We start from the raw sequence: 17725 nt of genomic DNA on the forward strand, positions 1-17725 counted from the left end.
TGTAAAATTTCAAAGATTTTGCAGAATTTAAAGTTTTATAAGAGTCAATATTGCAGATGGGACGTCTAATAATATCATGAATCGCGGCTCGTCATCACCGCACTATCGTTACCCACAGTAATTTTTCAAATTTAATTCTCTCTCCGTGTACGTTCCGGATAAGTTGCTTTCGTCATTTATTTTCGATTAAATCAATGAAACTCTCGCGCTGCATGAATACAAATGTTTAATTATTGTACGGCCATGTATAAATAGTCATAAAAAATTATTCGATTCTTACATTTAGCTGCATTCGATCCCACCTACTGTAATCACGATAGCATTATTGTATCATATTATAATGTACTTTCCAATACAATATTTCGAATATAAAATAAAAAATTATCTCAAGACGTAAGAAGTGCAAAATTACATTATCTATGAACAGGCCACTCTATATATTTAGTTATTGTAACATTTTATACGAAATTCGTATCGAGAAATGATAATTTTCGATAAATGCTCGATGTGAAGTTATGATAAAAATGCTGTGTCATGAGACCTACGAAAACTGCTGGTTGCATCCGGTCGCGTTTCTCACTCTTGTCATCGATAGCAAACCGGACCGATTTCCACCCAGAAACTTTGCTCGGGTTTGCCGATGTCTCGGAACGCCAAATCGACTATTGGAAGCCTCACCGATTTTTCTGTCTCGTAGTTCACGATCGTTTTGCCCCATTCTTTTCCACGTAACTGAATAACCGAAAAATAATTTCATCCTTTTATTTTCTTTTCGTTTTTTTCATGTAGAATCCAATCGTCATTAGAAAAATTTGGCCATTTCTCACCCTGCACTCGTCCAGGATCATCTCGTAACGAAGCCTCTGGTTACCCCTCGGTGTCAATTCCACGTCGTTCCACGCCAAAAGTTTCATTCCTCGACGATAAGTTCGACGCTCGGAATCGAAATATGCCACGGTCTCTTTGCAATGGTAAGTTATATTCTGCTCTGCGTGCTTCGACAGCAGTTGCAAAAATCCTACTTGGTTGCTGTCTGCTTTGTAAGTTATCTGTTGAGGGACGAAAACGTTTTTCTAGGATCAGCTAATCCGTTGAACTGCAGTGGGGTGACCATGAAATATTGATTGTTTCATTATTTCGTTATTTTCGATCGTACAACCGCAAAGCAGCCAGCTTGTTTCTAGTTTTCTTTACTTTTCACTCTTTTCTTAGAAAAAACATTTTCTTTTTTTTTTCACGACGAGGATAACGACGAATCAATAATTGAGTGTAATGGAGCGAACGAATTGGAACGAACCTTCATGCCTCCGTCGATTTCACTCAACCAAATTTCTTGCTCGTTACCGATGTGATTGATTTGGAAAGAGCGGGCTGGATCAGCGAGAACGCAGGTAGCTCGTTTCTCGGCGTCACAGTGGACCAAAATTGCGTCACGGGAATCTCCCCCGTTCGGATCTATCCAGTACTCCCCTGCGAAAGTATCGATCGTCGTACGACACAGTGTGGCTCGTCATTCACGGATTTCTCTTCAGCTCTCTCTTTTCCAACGAAGGGGATACTTACCAGATGACTTTTCGGGATGAGCCACGAAGAGGTCTCTGCATGTTTTTGCCGGAGAATTTTTTTCACCATCCGGTCTAACGATTTTTTCGTACGAAGCTTTCAGCTGCTCGTATGCTTTCGTTACGAGTTCCCTTCGTTCCTCGTTGCTCATGTCTTTTCCAAAGAGTCTTGGTGGCTCGTCGCCGCTCAGTGGATCCGGTCCCTTTTGTCCTTGACCCGCACCTTGAATTTTCAACCGCAAGCTCGAGTCAACAGCTTCAACACGATTTGAAGCATTTTTTCGTTAATTTTTCAATCCTTCTACTCGAATATTCGCTAATCATATTTCTTTACTCAAAAGAGCTGCAAGCGATGCAGCATCGTAACCCAAGCCGAGTTCCCCCGGGGGGCCTGGTGGACCGGGTGGTCCTTGAGGTCCCGTAGGCCCAGGGCGTCCTGTTTCACCGGCGGGACCTCTTACTCCAGGGTTCCCAGCGACCCCCATCGGCCCTGGACTTCCATCCCGCCCTGGACTTCCTCGCGAACCAGGGTCACCGTCTTTACCAGGCATTCCTGGCATTCCCGGTATACCTGCGTTCCATGAAGGAGCATACAAAAATTCCTCGACTCATTAATCCCGTGAAGTGTTTATTAATATGCCGTAACAACAAAAATCACTTTGAGTTTAAGTAAATTCGATTTGACGAGTTAAAATTGAACGGAAAAGTGTTCAAATTTAATGAACGCACCTTTGTCGCCAGGAAGACCGGCTACACCAGGTAAACCCTGGAGTCCGATGAGACCGCGATGACCTTTGGCACCCTGAGGACCTTCCGGCCCACGATCGCCCTTCGGTCCTTCCAACCCCACGGGACCTGGTTTCCCTCGGAGACCCTGGAATAGGAGCATTTTTAAGTACTTGAGTCAAAAATAAAATTGAGAACCGTGAAGCTGGAAGTTGGTACGTAAAAACCTCGAAAAATCTATTCAATTTGTTTCACGCACTGGAATACCACGCTTGGACATTTTCAAAAATCAAAATTACTCCAATCATCGAGCTCGATAGCGGTGATAAGAATTGAAGAAAAACTGCACACGAATGGCACGTTGCCAACGGAATTATTGGGAGCAGAAGACATCGGACTTGACAGTTGATATCTTTATTCGTAAAAACTCGCGAATCAAGTTGGAAGCAAATACCTGTTGTCCTTCGACGCCCTGGGGGCCACTGTCACCCTTCGGTCCCCGCTCTCCAGTGGCTCCAGGAGATCCGGCTGTTCCCGGTGGTCCCTGAATTAAGGAAAAAGTTAATTTTACTGAAATTTTTAGTGACGAAAAAGGTTCGAGCTTTTCTATGAACAAAATTTAATATCAAGTAAATTTTTTCCGAACTCGCAGCATAAAAAATCGAATTTGTTATCACCGTGAGTCCTGGTGGACCCGCAGCTCCTGGAGCACCAGGAACTCCGGGTGGTCCCTTATCGCCGGGTCGCCCGCTGATACCAGGTAAGCCTTGTTTGCCGGGAGCTCCTTCGGCGCCACTTTCGCCAGTGGGGCCTGGTGGCCCAGGCGGCCCCATGAATCCCGGTGGCCCCGGGGGCCCTTCTGACCCGGGTTTGCCCGATATTCCTGTTTCACCCTGGAGCGAACAAAATGGATCAAGAATTATGGGCATCGAGGAAAAGAGGTTGAAAAAATGAATTCCAGAGACACTAAAGTACTGCGTTCAACTCACGGGGGCTCCTCTCAACCCTCTCGCTCCCACTGGCCCGGAGGCACCCGGGATACCCGGCAAACCCCTCTCGCCAGGTAGCCCTTGAAGTCCCTGAGGTCCGATCGGCCCTGGCGACCCGTCGGATCCGCTTTCGCCCTTAATTCCATCAGCACCGGGAGCTCCCGGATTTCCTATCAGGCCAGGGTTTCCCGGACGTCCGCTGTCGCCCGCAGTTCCTTTGATTCCCGGCAAGCCTTGAGGCCCGGGTGGTCCCACTGCTCCGGGGTGCCCCTGCGTGAAACCGGGTCATGAGATAACGATTTTGAGAAGATGCGATGCTCGATTGGAAAGAAAACAAAGAAATCTTTACAGCGGCGCCGATCAAGCCCGGTATTCCTGGCGCCCCCATCAAGCCAGTTTCTCCTCGTGGTCCCGGCTCGCCGCGCATCCCCTTGGAGCCTGTCAACCCAGCCGGTCCCGTGGGGCCCATTTCCCCAGGAGTACCTGAAGCGAAAAAAAGTTTAATTCGAGTTCGATACACCAAACGACACTGCGTTCGTCTACCACCATTACCGGCTTGTCCCGGAGAGCCTTGGTCGCCCTTGAGTCCCGGCCACCCGCGATCTCCTTTCAGTCCAGGCAACCCAACGAGTCCTTGAGGACCAGGGAATCCTTGCGAGCCCTGAATTCCTTGCGGACCTCGTTCCCCGATGCTTCCGGGAGCCCCCTGTTCTCCAGGAGGTCCAGGAGCACCCGCGTCGCCTCTTTCAGCTGGTTCACCCGGAGCACCCGGAGGACCGACTGTTCCTTGTGGACCACGTTCTCCGATGCGGCCTGGAGGACCTTCAGGTCCGGCCGGACCGGCAGAGCCTCGCTCACCTTTTTGACCGCTTTCACCTGGAGAGCCTCTCAGACCCGGCAACCCCACTAATCCCATTGCCCCCGAGTGGCCTTTGTCGCCCCTTGGACCGGGCAAACCCTACACGAAAAATCACTAGCAATCATTGCTTTGTCAGAAATGGACTGAACGGAGTCATAAAAAAAGCTCACTGGCAAGCCATCCGATCCTTGACTTCCGGTTTCACCCCTCAAACCCGGAGCACCGGGAACTCCCACAGGACCTCTGTCTCCAGGAAAACCGCGTTCTCCTCGATTTCCAGCAGGACCTGGAAGTCCGGTAGGGCCCTGCGATCCCGGCTCTCCATCTTTCCCCGGAGGGCCTGCATTTCCGGTGGCTCCTGGTAGGCCCTAGATTTGAAAAACACTTTTGAAGGATCTCCATTTTACTGTCCACTCCCGTATCACGGATTTTCATTCTCATTTTGTAACTTTGGCCCAGACAACTTCACATTAACGATTAACCTGAAATCCCCGAGAGCCCGGTTGTCCTTGTGGTCCCCTTTCTCCATCAGCTCCAGGTGGGCCGGGAGGTCCTTGCTGGCCCACGGGACCCTCCTTGCCCGAGTCACCTCGCGGTCCCGGTGGCCCCGGATTTCCAGGTTCACCGTCTTTGCCAGCTTCGCCCTGGTCGGGAAAATGAGATCGAGAATTGGTAGAGAAGCGACAAGTTGCGATTCTGGTGATTTTCACATTCTTACGGGAAAGCCTTTGTCGCCTGGGAAGCCTATTGGCCCTGGCAGCCCTTGTAATCCCGGTGGCCCCTGCTCCCCGGGCTTGCCATCAGCTCCTTGAATTCCGCGGTCTCCCGGATTACCCGGTTTGCCAATCGAGCCGGTGCGTCCGATTAGCCCTCGTTGACCTTGCAGTCCCTGTGGTCCTGGCCTGCCGGGGTCACCGGTAGAACCTTTGGGCCCCATTGAACCCGTGGAGCCGCGGTCACCGGTTTGACCTATAAAAATAATCAATGAAACTGTCCTTGATTTATCGCACTCATATTTATCGCACTGTCCTCGGAACGTCGAAATTTCAATGGCACTTTCACTCAGTTTTTCATCACGAAGACCCTCACCTTTCGGACCACTGGGTCCATCTGCCCCGGGCAGTCCTCGAGGTCCCGACGGTCCTCTTTCGCCTTGAGGGCCGGAGGCGCCGATCGGACCCCGCATCCCTCGTTTCCCTCTCTTGCCCTCTGAGCCAGGAACCCCTGGAAGTCCTCTTGGACCTGGTGCTCCCGTATCCCCTTTCGTTCCACTGTCACCTTTGAATCCTCTCTCACCGGGGAAACCCTGCAGATTTTCATTTTCACGAGAAGAAACACTTTTACAAAATGACCCAAAGAATCATCATGGATATTCGTTGGAACAAATGTGTCTAATTAAAATCGTAATTGTCGCTCGTACCGGCTGCCCTTTGGGTCCTAAAACTCCAGGGCTTCCAGGAGTACCGGGCTGGCCTCGAGCTCCAGGGAATCCGGGCGCTCCGACCAATCCCGGTGATCCGACGTTGCCTTTCTCACCCGGGGATCCATCCTTACCTTGGGCTCCCTGAGGACCCGATTCTCCGGGTTGACCCGGTCTTCCGGATTCGCCTGAAAGTGCATCAGACGTAAGTCATGCTTCCGGTAACGAGCAGCTGCGCGAGCATACTTCAAACTTGTTTACTCACCTCGAGGACCTTGGAGACCTTGACTCCCTTTTGGGCCTTGAACACCTTGGTCACCTTTTGCTCCAGGTCCGCCTGGGAATCCAGGGGGTCCGGGTTTACCCATCGAGCCCTGTTTTTTTTCATCGAATCGTTGAATACACCAAGCGGTTCGATCATTTCATTTCGCTTTGTAATAATATATTCATTATTATTTACCGGTTGTCCTGGCGATCCCGCTGTGCCGTCGATCCCTCGTAAACCTGGTGGTCCTGGAGGACCTTCTCGTCCTCTTTCTCCCCGAGGCCCGCCAGGTCCCTTTATTTACAAGGAAATCATCGATTAGTTTAATCCTTGGAAATAACTCGTTTTGACGTTGTGCATCACACTGCTTACCGACGGTCCCATCACCCCCATGGGCCCTGGTCCTCCAGCTGAGCCTTTTTCGCCAGCCAGCCCTTGCTCCCCTTTGGCTCCATCCAGTCCTGGGAATCCACGATGACCTTTGGCACCTGGCAGTCCTGGCATGCCTGACAAGCCTCGAGGACCTGCCGGACCTGGAGAGCCCACAGCACCGGGTTCCCCATCGTCGCCAGGTTCACCCTATTCGGAAAGCAGCGTAAATTATGGCGTTGAACATCCAGCAAAATTTCGCCAAGAGTGAATAAAGTCTTGGCGGAATTCCGCTCCATTTTTCACCTTATTTCTTTAAGTTTATCATCAACTCACGTCTTTTCCGTTCAATCCGGGCAAACCTCGAGGACCCTGCGTTCCGGGCGGACCAGGTAAGCCAGGCTCGCCTGCGTCGCCTCTCGTTCCTTGAAATCCTTGAGGCCCCTGCGGTCCGGGTGGTCCTTGAATTACAGACAATTACAAAAGCCGATTGATTGCACCAGGCTCCATAGTTTAAATGCGGCAATGATCGAAGTGAGCTCGTTTTACAATAATTTTAAAATTCCTGACGAATTACCTGGTGGCCCTCGGGGACCAACCGGCCCGACCTGAGCACTCACGTACCCGTAGCCCTCAGGACCACCGTACAGAGGCGCAGCAGCACCCGTGGGGCCTTTGTCACCGCTCGCTTGGGACAGAGCCAGTTGTTGATAGTACACCGAAACCTGCATTTTCGAAATAACAAAATGAACGAAATATTTGTTCATTTCTCCGGACCCAACATGATGGTTCTTTTTTTCGAACGAATGAATGAGTTCACTTGCATTAAGGGGGGCATCCCGTGAGGCAGCCCCATTTTTTGGGGGTTTTTCGCGATCTTTTTGCGGCGAGGAAAAAAAACAGACTTTAGATATTTGAAGGGTTTATTTATTGGTATTTCAACTCGATCGAATTCTCTAAGTCTGTTATATCGGGAGATTCGGTGTAAAACTACTCCATAGAAACCCATACGTTTCGCCATGGTCTCAGCAAGCGTTTTGATTTGTAAAGCAGTGGCTATCGCCCCAACTAGAATCATACAGAAATATTAAAAATTGAAGAATTGTGTTTCGTAGTTCTCAAGTCCATGCATTTTATCCTCGCCTCAAAAAAAATCGTGGAAAAATCTCAAAAAATCCGGCTGCCATGCGGGATGACCCCTTTAAGGCATCGAGCCTATTAAAAATCGACAGTTTACATGGCTCGATTTGAACCAAATAATGAAAGTATGTTTTTTGTTGTTCGATGCATTAGCTTTACATATAATTGAACATGAAGCTTATCTTAAGATCCAAATTGACTTGCACTTGGTTTACACTTTCTTGGTTCAAACAAATCCCCTGTTTCCACATGTAATCATGATAATTCTTGAAATATTGGGAATATGAGGCTAATATTGTGCCTCGTAGTTCCAAAAGAAATTACCACGACGATGAAAAGGGCTTGGAGAGGTACAGGGAGGCAAAAAAACAGTGAGAGCGTTTAAAAAAAGACACTTGCGTCTGGAACAGGTCCCGGAGGTCCTGGAAGACCGGGTATTCCAGGATTTCCCGGTTGTCCAGGCAATCCTGAGTCTCCGGGGCGTCCGCTGTCTCCTCGTCTTCCGGGTTCACCCTAATTTGTCGAACACAAATAATGACTTGAAAATCCGGATGCTTCGAAGCAAGCATTCCAGTGATTGGGCAAATTGTCAATTCGCATAACTCACGCGTGGTCCCGAGACTGCGATGGAATTCACTTGATTGCTCTCGCCCGGAACAATCTCAGTTGATCGCTGAAAAAACACGATAACGATTTTAGCGAAGGATTTTCCTTCCCCCAATCACTTGATGCGAGGATTTCAAAATTTTCTTTTTTCCTTACACTACTTACTGGACCATCGAGCTCATCCTGCAGTGGAATCGATCCGATTGGATTTTCTGGAAAAGTTTCTTCAAATAAGATTTTTCTCACAAAAATTCAACGATTATGATTAGTCGCGGGGCTGATTCAGGAATATTGAAACTCACGATAGCTGATGATTATTCACTAGAATATTCGAAAAATTCAATCAACTACCAACTTTCCAAAGAAATCATTGATTCGGAACAATCTTTGAATTTTAGAGTTCAAAAGTGCTGAAAAACCATTGAGTTTCATAAAAACGGGACGTTCCATCGTGAGTTGGGCAAACCACATTGATCATCGTTGCGCGTCCCACTGATGGATCTTTACTGTCAAAATGGTATTTAAATCGACGACCCCGAAATTGGATAAAAACCTGTTCGACATGATGGGCTTTTGGAGCAGTCGACTTGTCCCCTTAAGCAAACGCACGTTGTGCATTCTAGGGGGTCCCATGATTCGCCGTGTCTCCTTAATACTCCGTCGAACTCGCAGTCGTCCTCGGGACGCTCTGTGAAAAATATCACTTTTTCTTATGACGTTGGTTCAGTGACCTCGATCAATATAGTATCGGAAAAAGGCAATTGAAAATAGAACAAATACCGTCTTCGGGGCCGCTCGTTGATCCTCGATCCGGAGGATTCGTGAGGACTTCCGGTCTCGAGGAAGGTGTCGCTTCCGGTGCGGAAATGGGGTATTCTTTTTTTAAAATAAACGACGGTTTCGTATATTTTTGTTCGAAATTAACAATCGATATTGAAATCGTTTCCATACAAATGAATAATGAAATATTGATAACTTTTTTTTAAATACTTGGCGTTACAGACACAAACCTGTGCGGTCCTGGCCATCGGGTGGAGCATCATCGGTCGTTGTTTCTAAGGGGAAGAAAAAAAAACTTCAGAACAAGCCGGAAATGCACAGCTACTGTCCTACTTTTGCTTATCCGATGTTCCACACATGTGCTAAGGAAAATGAGTGCCTAGATTCGCATTGCCAATTACGATAATTGATGAATCCAATTAATTCACAGAGATCGCGTCCGCTTCCGGTTTCAATTCTCATTTATTGAAGATATTGAACGGAAGATAAATTCCGAGTACGAGAATTCATGCTTTCTTTTGAGGATGAAGCTTCGTCCGGGTTTTTTTTTGTTTTTTTCTTCTTTTTCTTTTTCTTTCAAGTTTTGTGTGATTTTGTTCGGAAGAGCGCACTCACCGTTTCGATTGTCCTCGTAGTCGTCGTAATTCTCGTAATACTCAAACTCGCTGTAATCATTAGTGGGGACGGCAGGTTGCTGCGATTGCACGGGTCTTGAACGATGTCTTCGAGTTTTCGCCGAATCGACGAAATGCCAGGCCATTAACTGGGCCAATACGAGGCCCGCGAGAGTAACGATGATGACGCGATTAAACATTTATAAAGGAGCAAATGAAATATTCCAATCGATTTATACTCAACACCCCGCACCGCCGAGGAAACGTTCCTTTAATTTTTTCCTTCCTATTTTTCGTCGCTTCTTTTTTGCACGCTTTCTTCTCACCCAATGTAAATTGCTCTTCGTGATACTTCCTAGAGCCGTCTCGCCTCTGACTGAGGCTGAGGGCAACTAGAGTTGTCGCAAGCTTTGTGTCATCTATTTAGCAGATGCATCAAGTTGCATGGGGAGGTCATCATCCTCGTTGCATAGACACACTTTTCATGTATCCTCTTCTCCTTCTCTTTCTCCTCTCCATATGTCCTCCTCTCCTTCCCGAAGTACCATTTTAACTTTTTATCTCTTTCACATCCGAAGCTTTCGTCGTCTACGCATCTTAACTCTTGATCGATCTTCCTTTTTACTCGATTCCTCTATTTCTCATCTTCGAATATTCTCTCGAGTCGTCGATGAATAATGGCCCTTGACACCCTCTCGCCATTCGTTCCATCACCGTCGCGAGCCTTGCCACTGCTTTCGAGTGCTTTCGAGTGTCACTGTTTTTCATTATTGCTCAATAATTTTTGCTTCATCGCTTCTTACCCGTGCCTGCTCCGAGCATCGATAAATGCTGCACTATTGTACTTTGCGCTCAGCCCATTCCGCGGAAATTGACCTCAAGAAACCGTAATGGTATTGCGACCCTGAAGTTCGCGACGTTCGGCTCCCACGAAATGAAGGAAAAAACATTTGTAATTCAGCAATTTTTTCAAATCGCTCATTCGGCGATTGGAGAATTACTCGAATTATTGGAGGTTCGTTTCGTTGGACTCCAGCGTTGCAAACGTCAGCGTTGTAATCGTCTTCACAAAGAGATGCGAAATAAATAAAACCTTATTTCGCGCCCTTCGTGTAGATTTTCAAATACCATTCGATTATCTCAAATACTTCCATCGGGTTTCCATTGAAAATCATAAATTTATGGAGATTTCAAGTGATCGATGGCAACGAAGATGAAGTTTGGAGCATCGGAAGAGCAGATCAGACAATTCGTTCACGAACCCTTGAAAATCTGACATTTTGAGAAAAAAATACAACGTTCGATGATTCGTCCATTCCGTTGATTTCCTGATCGCACATGTCTCTTGAATTTAAGAGTTGTGCATCTCAAATCAAAAGATTTTCATGACTCACCCCCAGATGGTAAAGTCGCGATAACAGTGATCGAGTTTCTGCATAAATTCAACTCTCCGGGCTGCTCTAATTTAAGAGCGTCATAATAATAATCGTTTGGTGCCGAGACGACGATGGATCCAGCTCCCGAGACGTGCCATTTCCAGCTACTCAATAACTTTATTCGAGACAAATCATTATTTTGGCCGCATTCTACCGAGTGCGGCATACTTAAGACGCGTTAACCGTAATAGACCGTATATTGACCTGGGACCTAGTCATTTGCTTTAAACAACGATAAATCGCAGTCACGCCAGTCTACTATGTTTCAGCTGCGAGAGCCTTAATAATCCATGTGCATGATCGAACTTTTACTACGATTATCATATACTGCGTCGATATTCATACTGCGCGATGTACGCGCGTCTCTGTGCGTCCAATGGATACACGCGTATCTAATTCCTTCATTAGAGATGTTTGCGGTTTGGTACAAAGTTGCGCCCATTTTTCATCGCGCTCGAACGAGCCAACGATTGTATCACTCTCTGCTGCAGTGCGTGTTTTCCAATAACGAGATTTTTAGTGGTCTACTCGGCAACTAAATTGGCCTCTTTTCCTTTCCTGTTTCGGAGTTACCATTTTTTCATATTTTTATCATCTCCGCAGCTACTTGCTTCGATCTATGAATTCTTTTGTTTTCTGTCAGTTTGGAAACGTTGGATTATACGCGATTGCCGTGGAATCGTATTTAGCAATGGAGCGATATATTTTTTTATGATTTTTTTTCATACTGGGATGAACGGTAAGTTGTTGATTGGGAATTTATAGAGGTTTGAATACGATCAGGAGAGAAATCGCACTCTTTGAACATCGCGATCTTTGGACATACTTTGAAGAAGAAAAGTCATCGACTTTGCGGTAGTTTTTAACACAATCACCTTGTCAGACGTCGTTTGCTGAAATTCTCAGATCTCAGGCGATGCTGCCGCTAGTGCATTTTGCAGTCCATTTTTCCTACTGTTTCTTCGCTCTTCAGTCATCAAATATGTGCACACCCGTTGTTCCCAATCTCCAGGATGAATGGTCACGCGAGCTCATTAAGGCCGAACGTTCGCCATGGGAACCGAGAATAGGCGCGCAGTGTGCTTCGAATGGTGAATTATTTTCAATAAGTTTTCAGAAACTTCAATTTTTCTGGAGCTTTCGGCGACACTTTCGTAGATTACATTTCTACGTTAATAGTTGCCGTGGCAGCACCGCGAGCCGGGCCATTTAGTTATGTTGAAATAAAAATCGTGGAATAGCTCGGGCACTCTTTTTTACGTCAATGCGAGAGCTTTTCCTGTGTACCTTTCATTTTTCGAAATATCTCACCACGAATATTGGTGGAATAAATGAAATCCAAAGAGCATTGCAGTGAAACCCCGATTTTTTAACCATTCCCCTGATTCTTCGCCCCCACCCAATGTCGTTTGACTAGGGGAATAGTGGCTCTGGTCGTCGCTTATCCCTACCATCGTCATCGAACACGGCGCAATCGGTACGCGCGGTTTTGTACATTGCATACTCGTACATAATCTCAAAATGTGTCGCAGTGCAAAAAATGGGTGAAAACATCGACCCGAATAACGTTTTCGCAAAGGGGAAAAAAACGTTTATTATTACACCAAAAAATTGAGCCGATCGCGTTGAGCCCGCTTATTTCTAAAATGTTAGGTTAATTCATGCTGCCAATTATTCGCACCTCCCTATGTCACGTCTCAAGCCACACTTCCGAGCTGAACCCCCCGATTTTTTATCGGTCCTCTCCCCAGGTAGTAAAAAATCGGGATCTTACTGTACACCAATTAATTTTATTTCCATAAATTGTTTTCTTTTTATGAAAAGGTAAAAAAAAAAAATTGTTCATTACGCCGGGTAAAATATTGAAAATTTAAAACATCGAATTCATCCGAAAAATTCTCGAGAGATTTTCCTGCAGTTGGCACGTATAGAATACCGTAGCGAGCAACCACCGTATCGCAAAGTGTCTTTACAGAATAATAAAAACAAGAAAAAAACCTGATCATGGTAGAAATTTATACTCGAATTTCTCTATTTTCATAATCGTCGTAATCGCGATTCGTGAAAATGGCCAGTGAAATCCTGATTTAAATGTACGAGTTTCCTGTCGTATTCCTGACGGTGTGGTTCCATCGGAGATTGTTGAAACTGTGAGGTTGCTGCTCGAAGGCGATATTGCCAAGCTAAAAACCTGCTATCGAACGAATAGCAACATATTTTCATTATTATTATACATTCGTTATGTGCTTTGATATTTTGAGTAATATTAATTCAAAAAATTTGAAATATTATGACAGTGGAGTAAATTGGTTAAAAAAAATGATAAATGCAAGAAAAAGAGCGAACCGATTGAGCTGGAAGTTTAGTATGTCTGAAGGTAATTGCATCGAAGAAGGTGGATCGGCTTGCCATTGCTCTGCTCATTTTTGACGAAGATATAACCGCATCCTATTTCCACTGGGTTATCGGTGCTTCAATTGGTAATAATGAAAGAAATTTTAATTATTTTACAAACACTTAGCATATTGAAAAGCCAATAAATGTTGAGTATTTTACTATACATGAAAATTCAGTATTTCGGAATATTTATCTGTGTTAACTGATATTGTAAATGCTAGAACTTTAGTTTCACATCTCTCTATTTCATAGCCAATCAATAGATCTCGTTACTCAATTTAGTATGCAAATAGTCCATGCAACAGATTACGCAGCACAGCATTTGAAAGAATGAAATCAAACATGAATATTCTTCGAGGAATGGTTTGTCGAAGGTCTTTGATTTTTGAAGGAGAAATTCATTACTCATGCTGATTAAGGCAGTTCATGCACGAAACGATTTTCTTAAGAAAGTCTTGAAATTTACACAGGCTTTGAATGGGCAGTCGACTGACAAGCACATCAAATTTTAAAGGGTTCGTTTTATTGGTTATTGAGATAAACGTCTTTAAATATGAAGAAAAATACACAAAGTTATAGCGACTGTGCGTAAAAAATCGTTTATCTTTTCATATAACGAGTGAATGCTTCTTACCAAGTTTATGAAGAAGTACACAACAACAATGAAGTATATAATGAAGGTCTGGGAAAAAATTCGAGACGATTGTCTTACTAGTGATAAGGATATATTACGTTAAAGCCTGCCATAGCCTTCTGTCTTTTTATTAATACTTTTCGATTTTTAACGTAAAAACTATAGTATTTTAGCCAGGGACGAATGAAATTTGGGGTTCAGTCAGTGATGGATTCCCGATTATTTAATGGCTTGTAATTTCATTCGCCAAAAGATAAGTTGGAAAAATTTATTTACAATTTTGTATTAATAACTCTGACATTAATTCAAAGTGATTATATCTTTAATTAGGAAGTAAAAATCGATCCAATTTAGACACCCGTAAAATACGATCCTACGGGCATGATATACCTTAAGATGGGAATGGAGCTAACAGTTTATTAGTTGAAAATGTTTTTACTCACCATAAATCGTGTTTTTTATAATATTTGGCAATCTTGGTAGCGAGCTTCTTCCAATCTTCCGAAGCGGTGAACTGTTGCGAATGGAACGTGTGAGATGAAAGTGGTAGGTCTGAATTTAAAAGAAAATGTCATTCAAGACTTGACTCTTCTCTATAAACAACGTTCGGTAGGATTTCATGGAACGTGGAAATTTATTTATCAATTTTTTTAAATTATATAATCTTTACTGGTTTTCACGACTCCATCCGATCATTTCGACCTACTTTTCTTATATTTTATTGATTTTTATAAGATCTCCTAAGTAGCTTGCCCACTGCCATTCAAGTCCTAGTACACTACTTTTGAGCGTGAATCGTCGAATAAAATTCACACTTTTTCACGAATTATTGTTGTCCATTTACTTACCGACTGTGAAGCAGTCTTCCACTAAATCAGGATTGCATTGATTAGCCCATGCTTGAGCCCAGTTGGCTAGCTTGTCTGACCATTTCTACAAAATGAAAAAAAACAATGAAATTCATGGACTCGGGTAAGGAATTCACGAATTATTTATCGAGCGTCTTTACCAATCTTGCATCGTTGTGAGCCCTTATGATTTGCTGCCTGAACGCTAATCTGGGTATGTAAGCGTAGACGTTGGAACTGCCACAATTTGGACTGATCTGCAAATAACGAGAAAAGCATATTTTTCAAATTATCGTCGTCATAAAAATGAGGCACTGATCCGAACAAGCCGTCAGTGCATGGCTTTGGCGATCTTTCAAACTGAGAGGAAAAATCCCAAAAAATCCGGCTGCCACACGGGGTGACCCCCTTAAAGTACGGTTTTTCATTTCGAGGAAAAAAATAATGAACAATTTGTAAAACGAAATGTAAACGATTCACCCTGCTTTCCCCTACTTACGGTATTTGGGTCACACTTATACGCCGTTGCAAAAACTGTGAGGCTCGACGCAAAAATAAAAATACGAAGACTGATCGCCATCTCGACGTTTTTTCTCACTCGACCGATTCGATAGATACTTTGAAGACTCTCAAAAACGAAATAAACAGGCTTCTCGCACGGGTATTTATACCTGACGAAAATCGTTTCAACCAGTGTTGCAACGTTAATGTGAAGGAAAAAACGAAATAATGTAAACACAGTACGTTTATCAATACTGTTTTGCATTGCTAGACTGTTTGATCTCACATCAGTGGATATGAAAGGGAAGGAACGAATCGAACTTTTATTCCATAAATTCTTGATATCAGTATCTTTTGCCTTATTGTTAATGAAATCATTCCTACAAAATTTTTTGACAGAAAATAATGAGCAACCATCTTTCGAAACACGTCGAACAATCCCCCATAATTTTCAACTGTGTCACGTATGTGGCACGTTCAGTTGGCTAATAAAGACGAAATTCGTTTGACGACTATCGCAGAGAATTTTGTACTCGCTACAACCGCTCCAACGCTCAAGTAACCAGCATTTTGAATTTATTTTTTTAATACAATTCTCATTGCTTCAAGTCTCACATTGGAGTGTAAGAGCTTCACCCTGTTCATGAAAAAATTGAATTCATCGAATGTTTTTATGAAAATAGTTTTTGAAAGTTCGTCACAAAAGTTCGTGATTGGAGTAAAAGGTTGACCCATTTTTCATTTCACTCAATCTAGACACTCGGCTACGTGAGATTATAGACTTTACAAGCTCGCTCAACGACCGAATTACCTCCGTTTTTCCTGCCTGGAGTTGCAATTGAAAAAAAAAATTTTTCCTATTTTCAGATACTTGCCCCGGGCCCAACGACTTTTGTTTTAATTTTCATTGTTGTTCATAGTTGATCAACGTCAGCAACAGAACACTTTTTGTGTTTTCATGATTTTTAAAATTATGATTGCAAGTTTTTGATCAAGAATCGTAAAATATTGTATAATTTCAAAATTAATATATTAACCAAGGAAAAAGAATGGACTCTTGAAAATTTTTCTTCATTTTCGACTCTCTTATTGTAGTTTTAAAATGATAGTATTGAGAGTGGATTCGCAGCCTTTGAGAAGACTCTCAAGAAGAATGATGCATTCGCACAAGTTTTAAGCATGATTACTTTGTCGGCTGTTGTCTGTTGGAATCCTTAGATCTCAATAACGACATTGCTGCTGGTGCATTTTGCAGTATATTTTTCCTACGGTTTTTTCGCTCTTCAGGGATCAAACGAGCGCACTCGTTGTTCCCGATTTCCAGGATAAACGGTCACGCGATCTCATTAAGTTCAAACGTTCGCTATGGGAACTGCGAATACGCAGTGCATCAAATGGTCGAATATTTCGAATCAATTTTCAAAAACTAGTATTTTACTTTGACGTAATACTCGGTACACTGCGATACTCTTTTGTACGTCAATGCGAGTACAAATGAAATAAGGGCCAAATTGGAGCGCATTTTACGAATCAATTTTTGATTTTTATAAATAAATTTTTATAAAGAATTTATAAAGACTTTTATAAAGATTTTAATAAATAAAGATAAATTCTGTGCGAGGGAGATCGGGCCAAAGCGCGACAGAGCGGACTCCTCCTCCCCCCCCCCCCCCCCCCTCTGCCAGAAAATTGAGAATGCCCTCTTATGTTTGGCCTATTTCTGATGGTTATACAATGCTATCTCATTCGACGTAACTGCATAATGCTTTTATGTTTTAGAGGATACACGTGTGGAATCGAGGTGAATTTGCTCTTTGGGCAACGATAAGGAAAATGATAATGATGTGCATTGAATAAAACAAGCAATTCTAGGCGTTTAATAGTATTTCGTCAACGTATCTGCATCTGCCACGTGTGACGGTCAAATTTATTAGTTTTTTTAATGAGAAAAAATATCGTTTTCTTTTTCCTCTTACGATCGATTTTACGATAAATCTGACCCGTTCTACGATCATTCTTTACTGCGCGAGCCAATTTTTTGATCCCCATAGAAATTTTTAATTTCTGAAAAAATTCGATTTTCCATCGAATATTAACTTTTCGCGTTGCCCGTGACTGCTTCGCTTTGCATCACTATCCCCTATACATTTTGTTGAGTATATTTTCAAAGTTTAAAGCATCGTTGAAGCGTAATGAATGAATCCCGAGACTCATGGAGAAAAAATAAATAAAAAAAAATAAGAGAAAAGCAATAATTTTGTAAATTTTGGTTGAAATTTCATGGGTTCAGTCATCGTCGTGTTTTTAAATAGACAGTGGAATCTTAGTTTAGTCATAAACGCCGAAGTTGTCAAAGTTTTCGATTACTCGCAAAGTTTATCTACCGAAATTGTGCTTTTTATTAAAAGATGCTTGAGATTTTGGTGACTGGGTAAAAATATTACTGGTTGCTCAACATTTTTCGTTTCAATTCCACTTCGACATGGTGCACTTGACCATATATGTGCTTGTGTATTGATGATAAAAAAATTTCTACCCGAAGTTAATATGGAAAATTGCCTGTCAAAGTGAAGAAAATC

General features: G+C 43.5%; 2 protein-coding genes across 2 annotated transcripts; both read right to left on the reverse strand.

Moving 5' to 3' along the window:
• Positions 1-209: 209 nt before the first annotated feature.
• On the reverse strand, positions 210-9696 carry LOC122406500 (collagen alpha-1(I) chain-like). Its single transcript, XM_043411976.1, has 28 exons — positions 9332-9696; positions 8947-8991; positions 8717-8812; positions 8490-8624; positions 8102-8148; positions 7938-8003; positions 7730-7843; positions 6768-6915; positions 6527-6651; positions 6194-6400; positions 6017-6115; positions 5822-5930; positions 5557-5744; positions 5226-5442; positions 4855-5105; positions 4619-4780; positions 4307-4504; positions 3830-4235; positions 3627-3760; positions 3278-3547; positions 2966-3181; positions 2743-2832; positions 2292-2436; positions 1897-2133; positions 1564-1785; positions 1298-1470; positions 828-1049; positions 210-732 (listed from the first exon to the last, which is right to left on the reverse strand). Exons 1-28 carry the CDS (start codon positions 9528-9530, stop codon positions 586-588), a joined length of 4668 nt encoding a protein of 1555 aa, XP_043267911.1. The 5' UTR covers positions 9531-9696; the 3' UTR covers positions 210-585.
• Positions 9697-12551: 2855 nt separating this feature from the next.
• Positions 12552-15261, reverse strand: LOC122406461 (venom allergen 5-like). The gene is made up of 6 exons (XM_043411923.1): positions 15145-15261; positions 14807-14902; positions 14646-14730; positions 14241-14349; positions 13113-13237; positions 12552-12960 (listed from the first exon to the last, which is right to left on the reverse strand). The coding sequence occupies exons 1-5, from the start codon at positions 15223-15225 to the stop codon at positions 13129-13131; spliced, it is 480 nt and encodes a 159-aa protein (XP_043267858.1). The 5' UTR covers positions 15226-15261; the 3' UTR covers positions 12552-12960; positions 13113-13128.
• Between the last annotated feature and the right edge of the window lie 2464 nt (positions 15262-17725).

This window comes from Venturia canescens, chromosome 2, assembly GCF_019457755.1.
Source record: "Venturia canescens isolate UGA chromosome 2, ASM1945775v1, whole genome shotgun sequence".
NCBI classification, from domain to species: Eukaryota; Metazoa; Arthropoda; class Insecta; order Hymenoptera; family Ichneumonidae; genus Venturia; species Venturia canescens.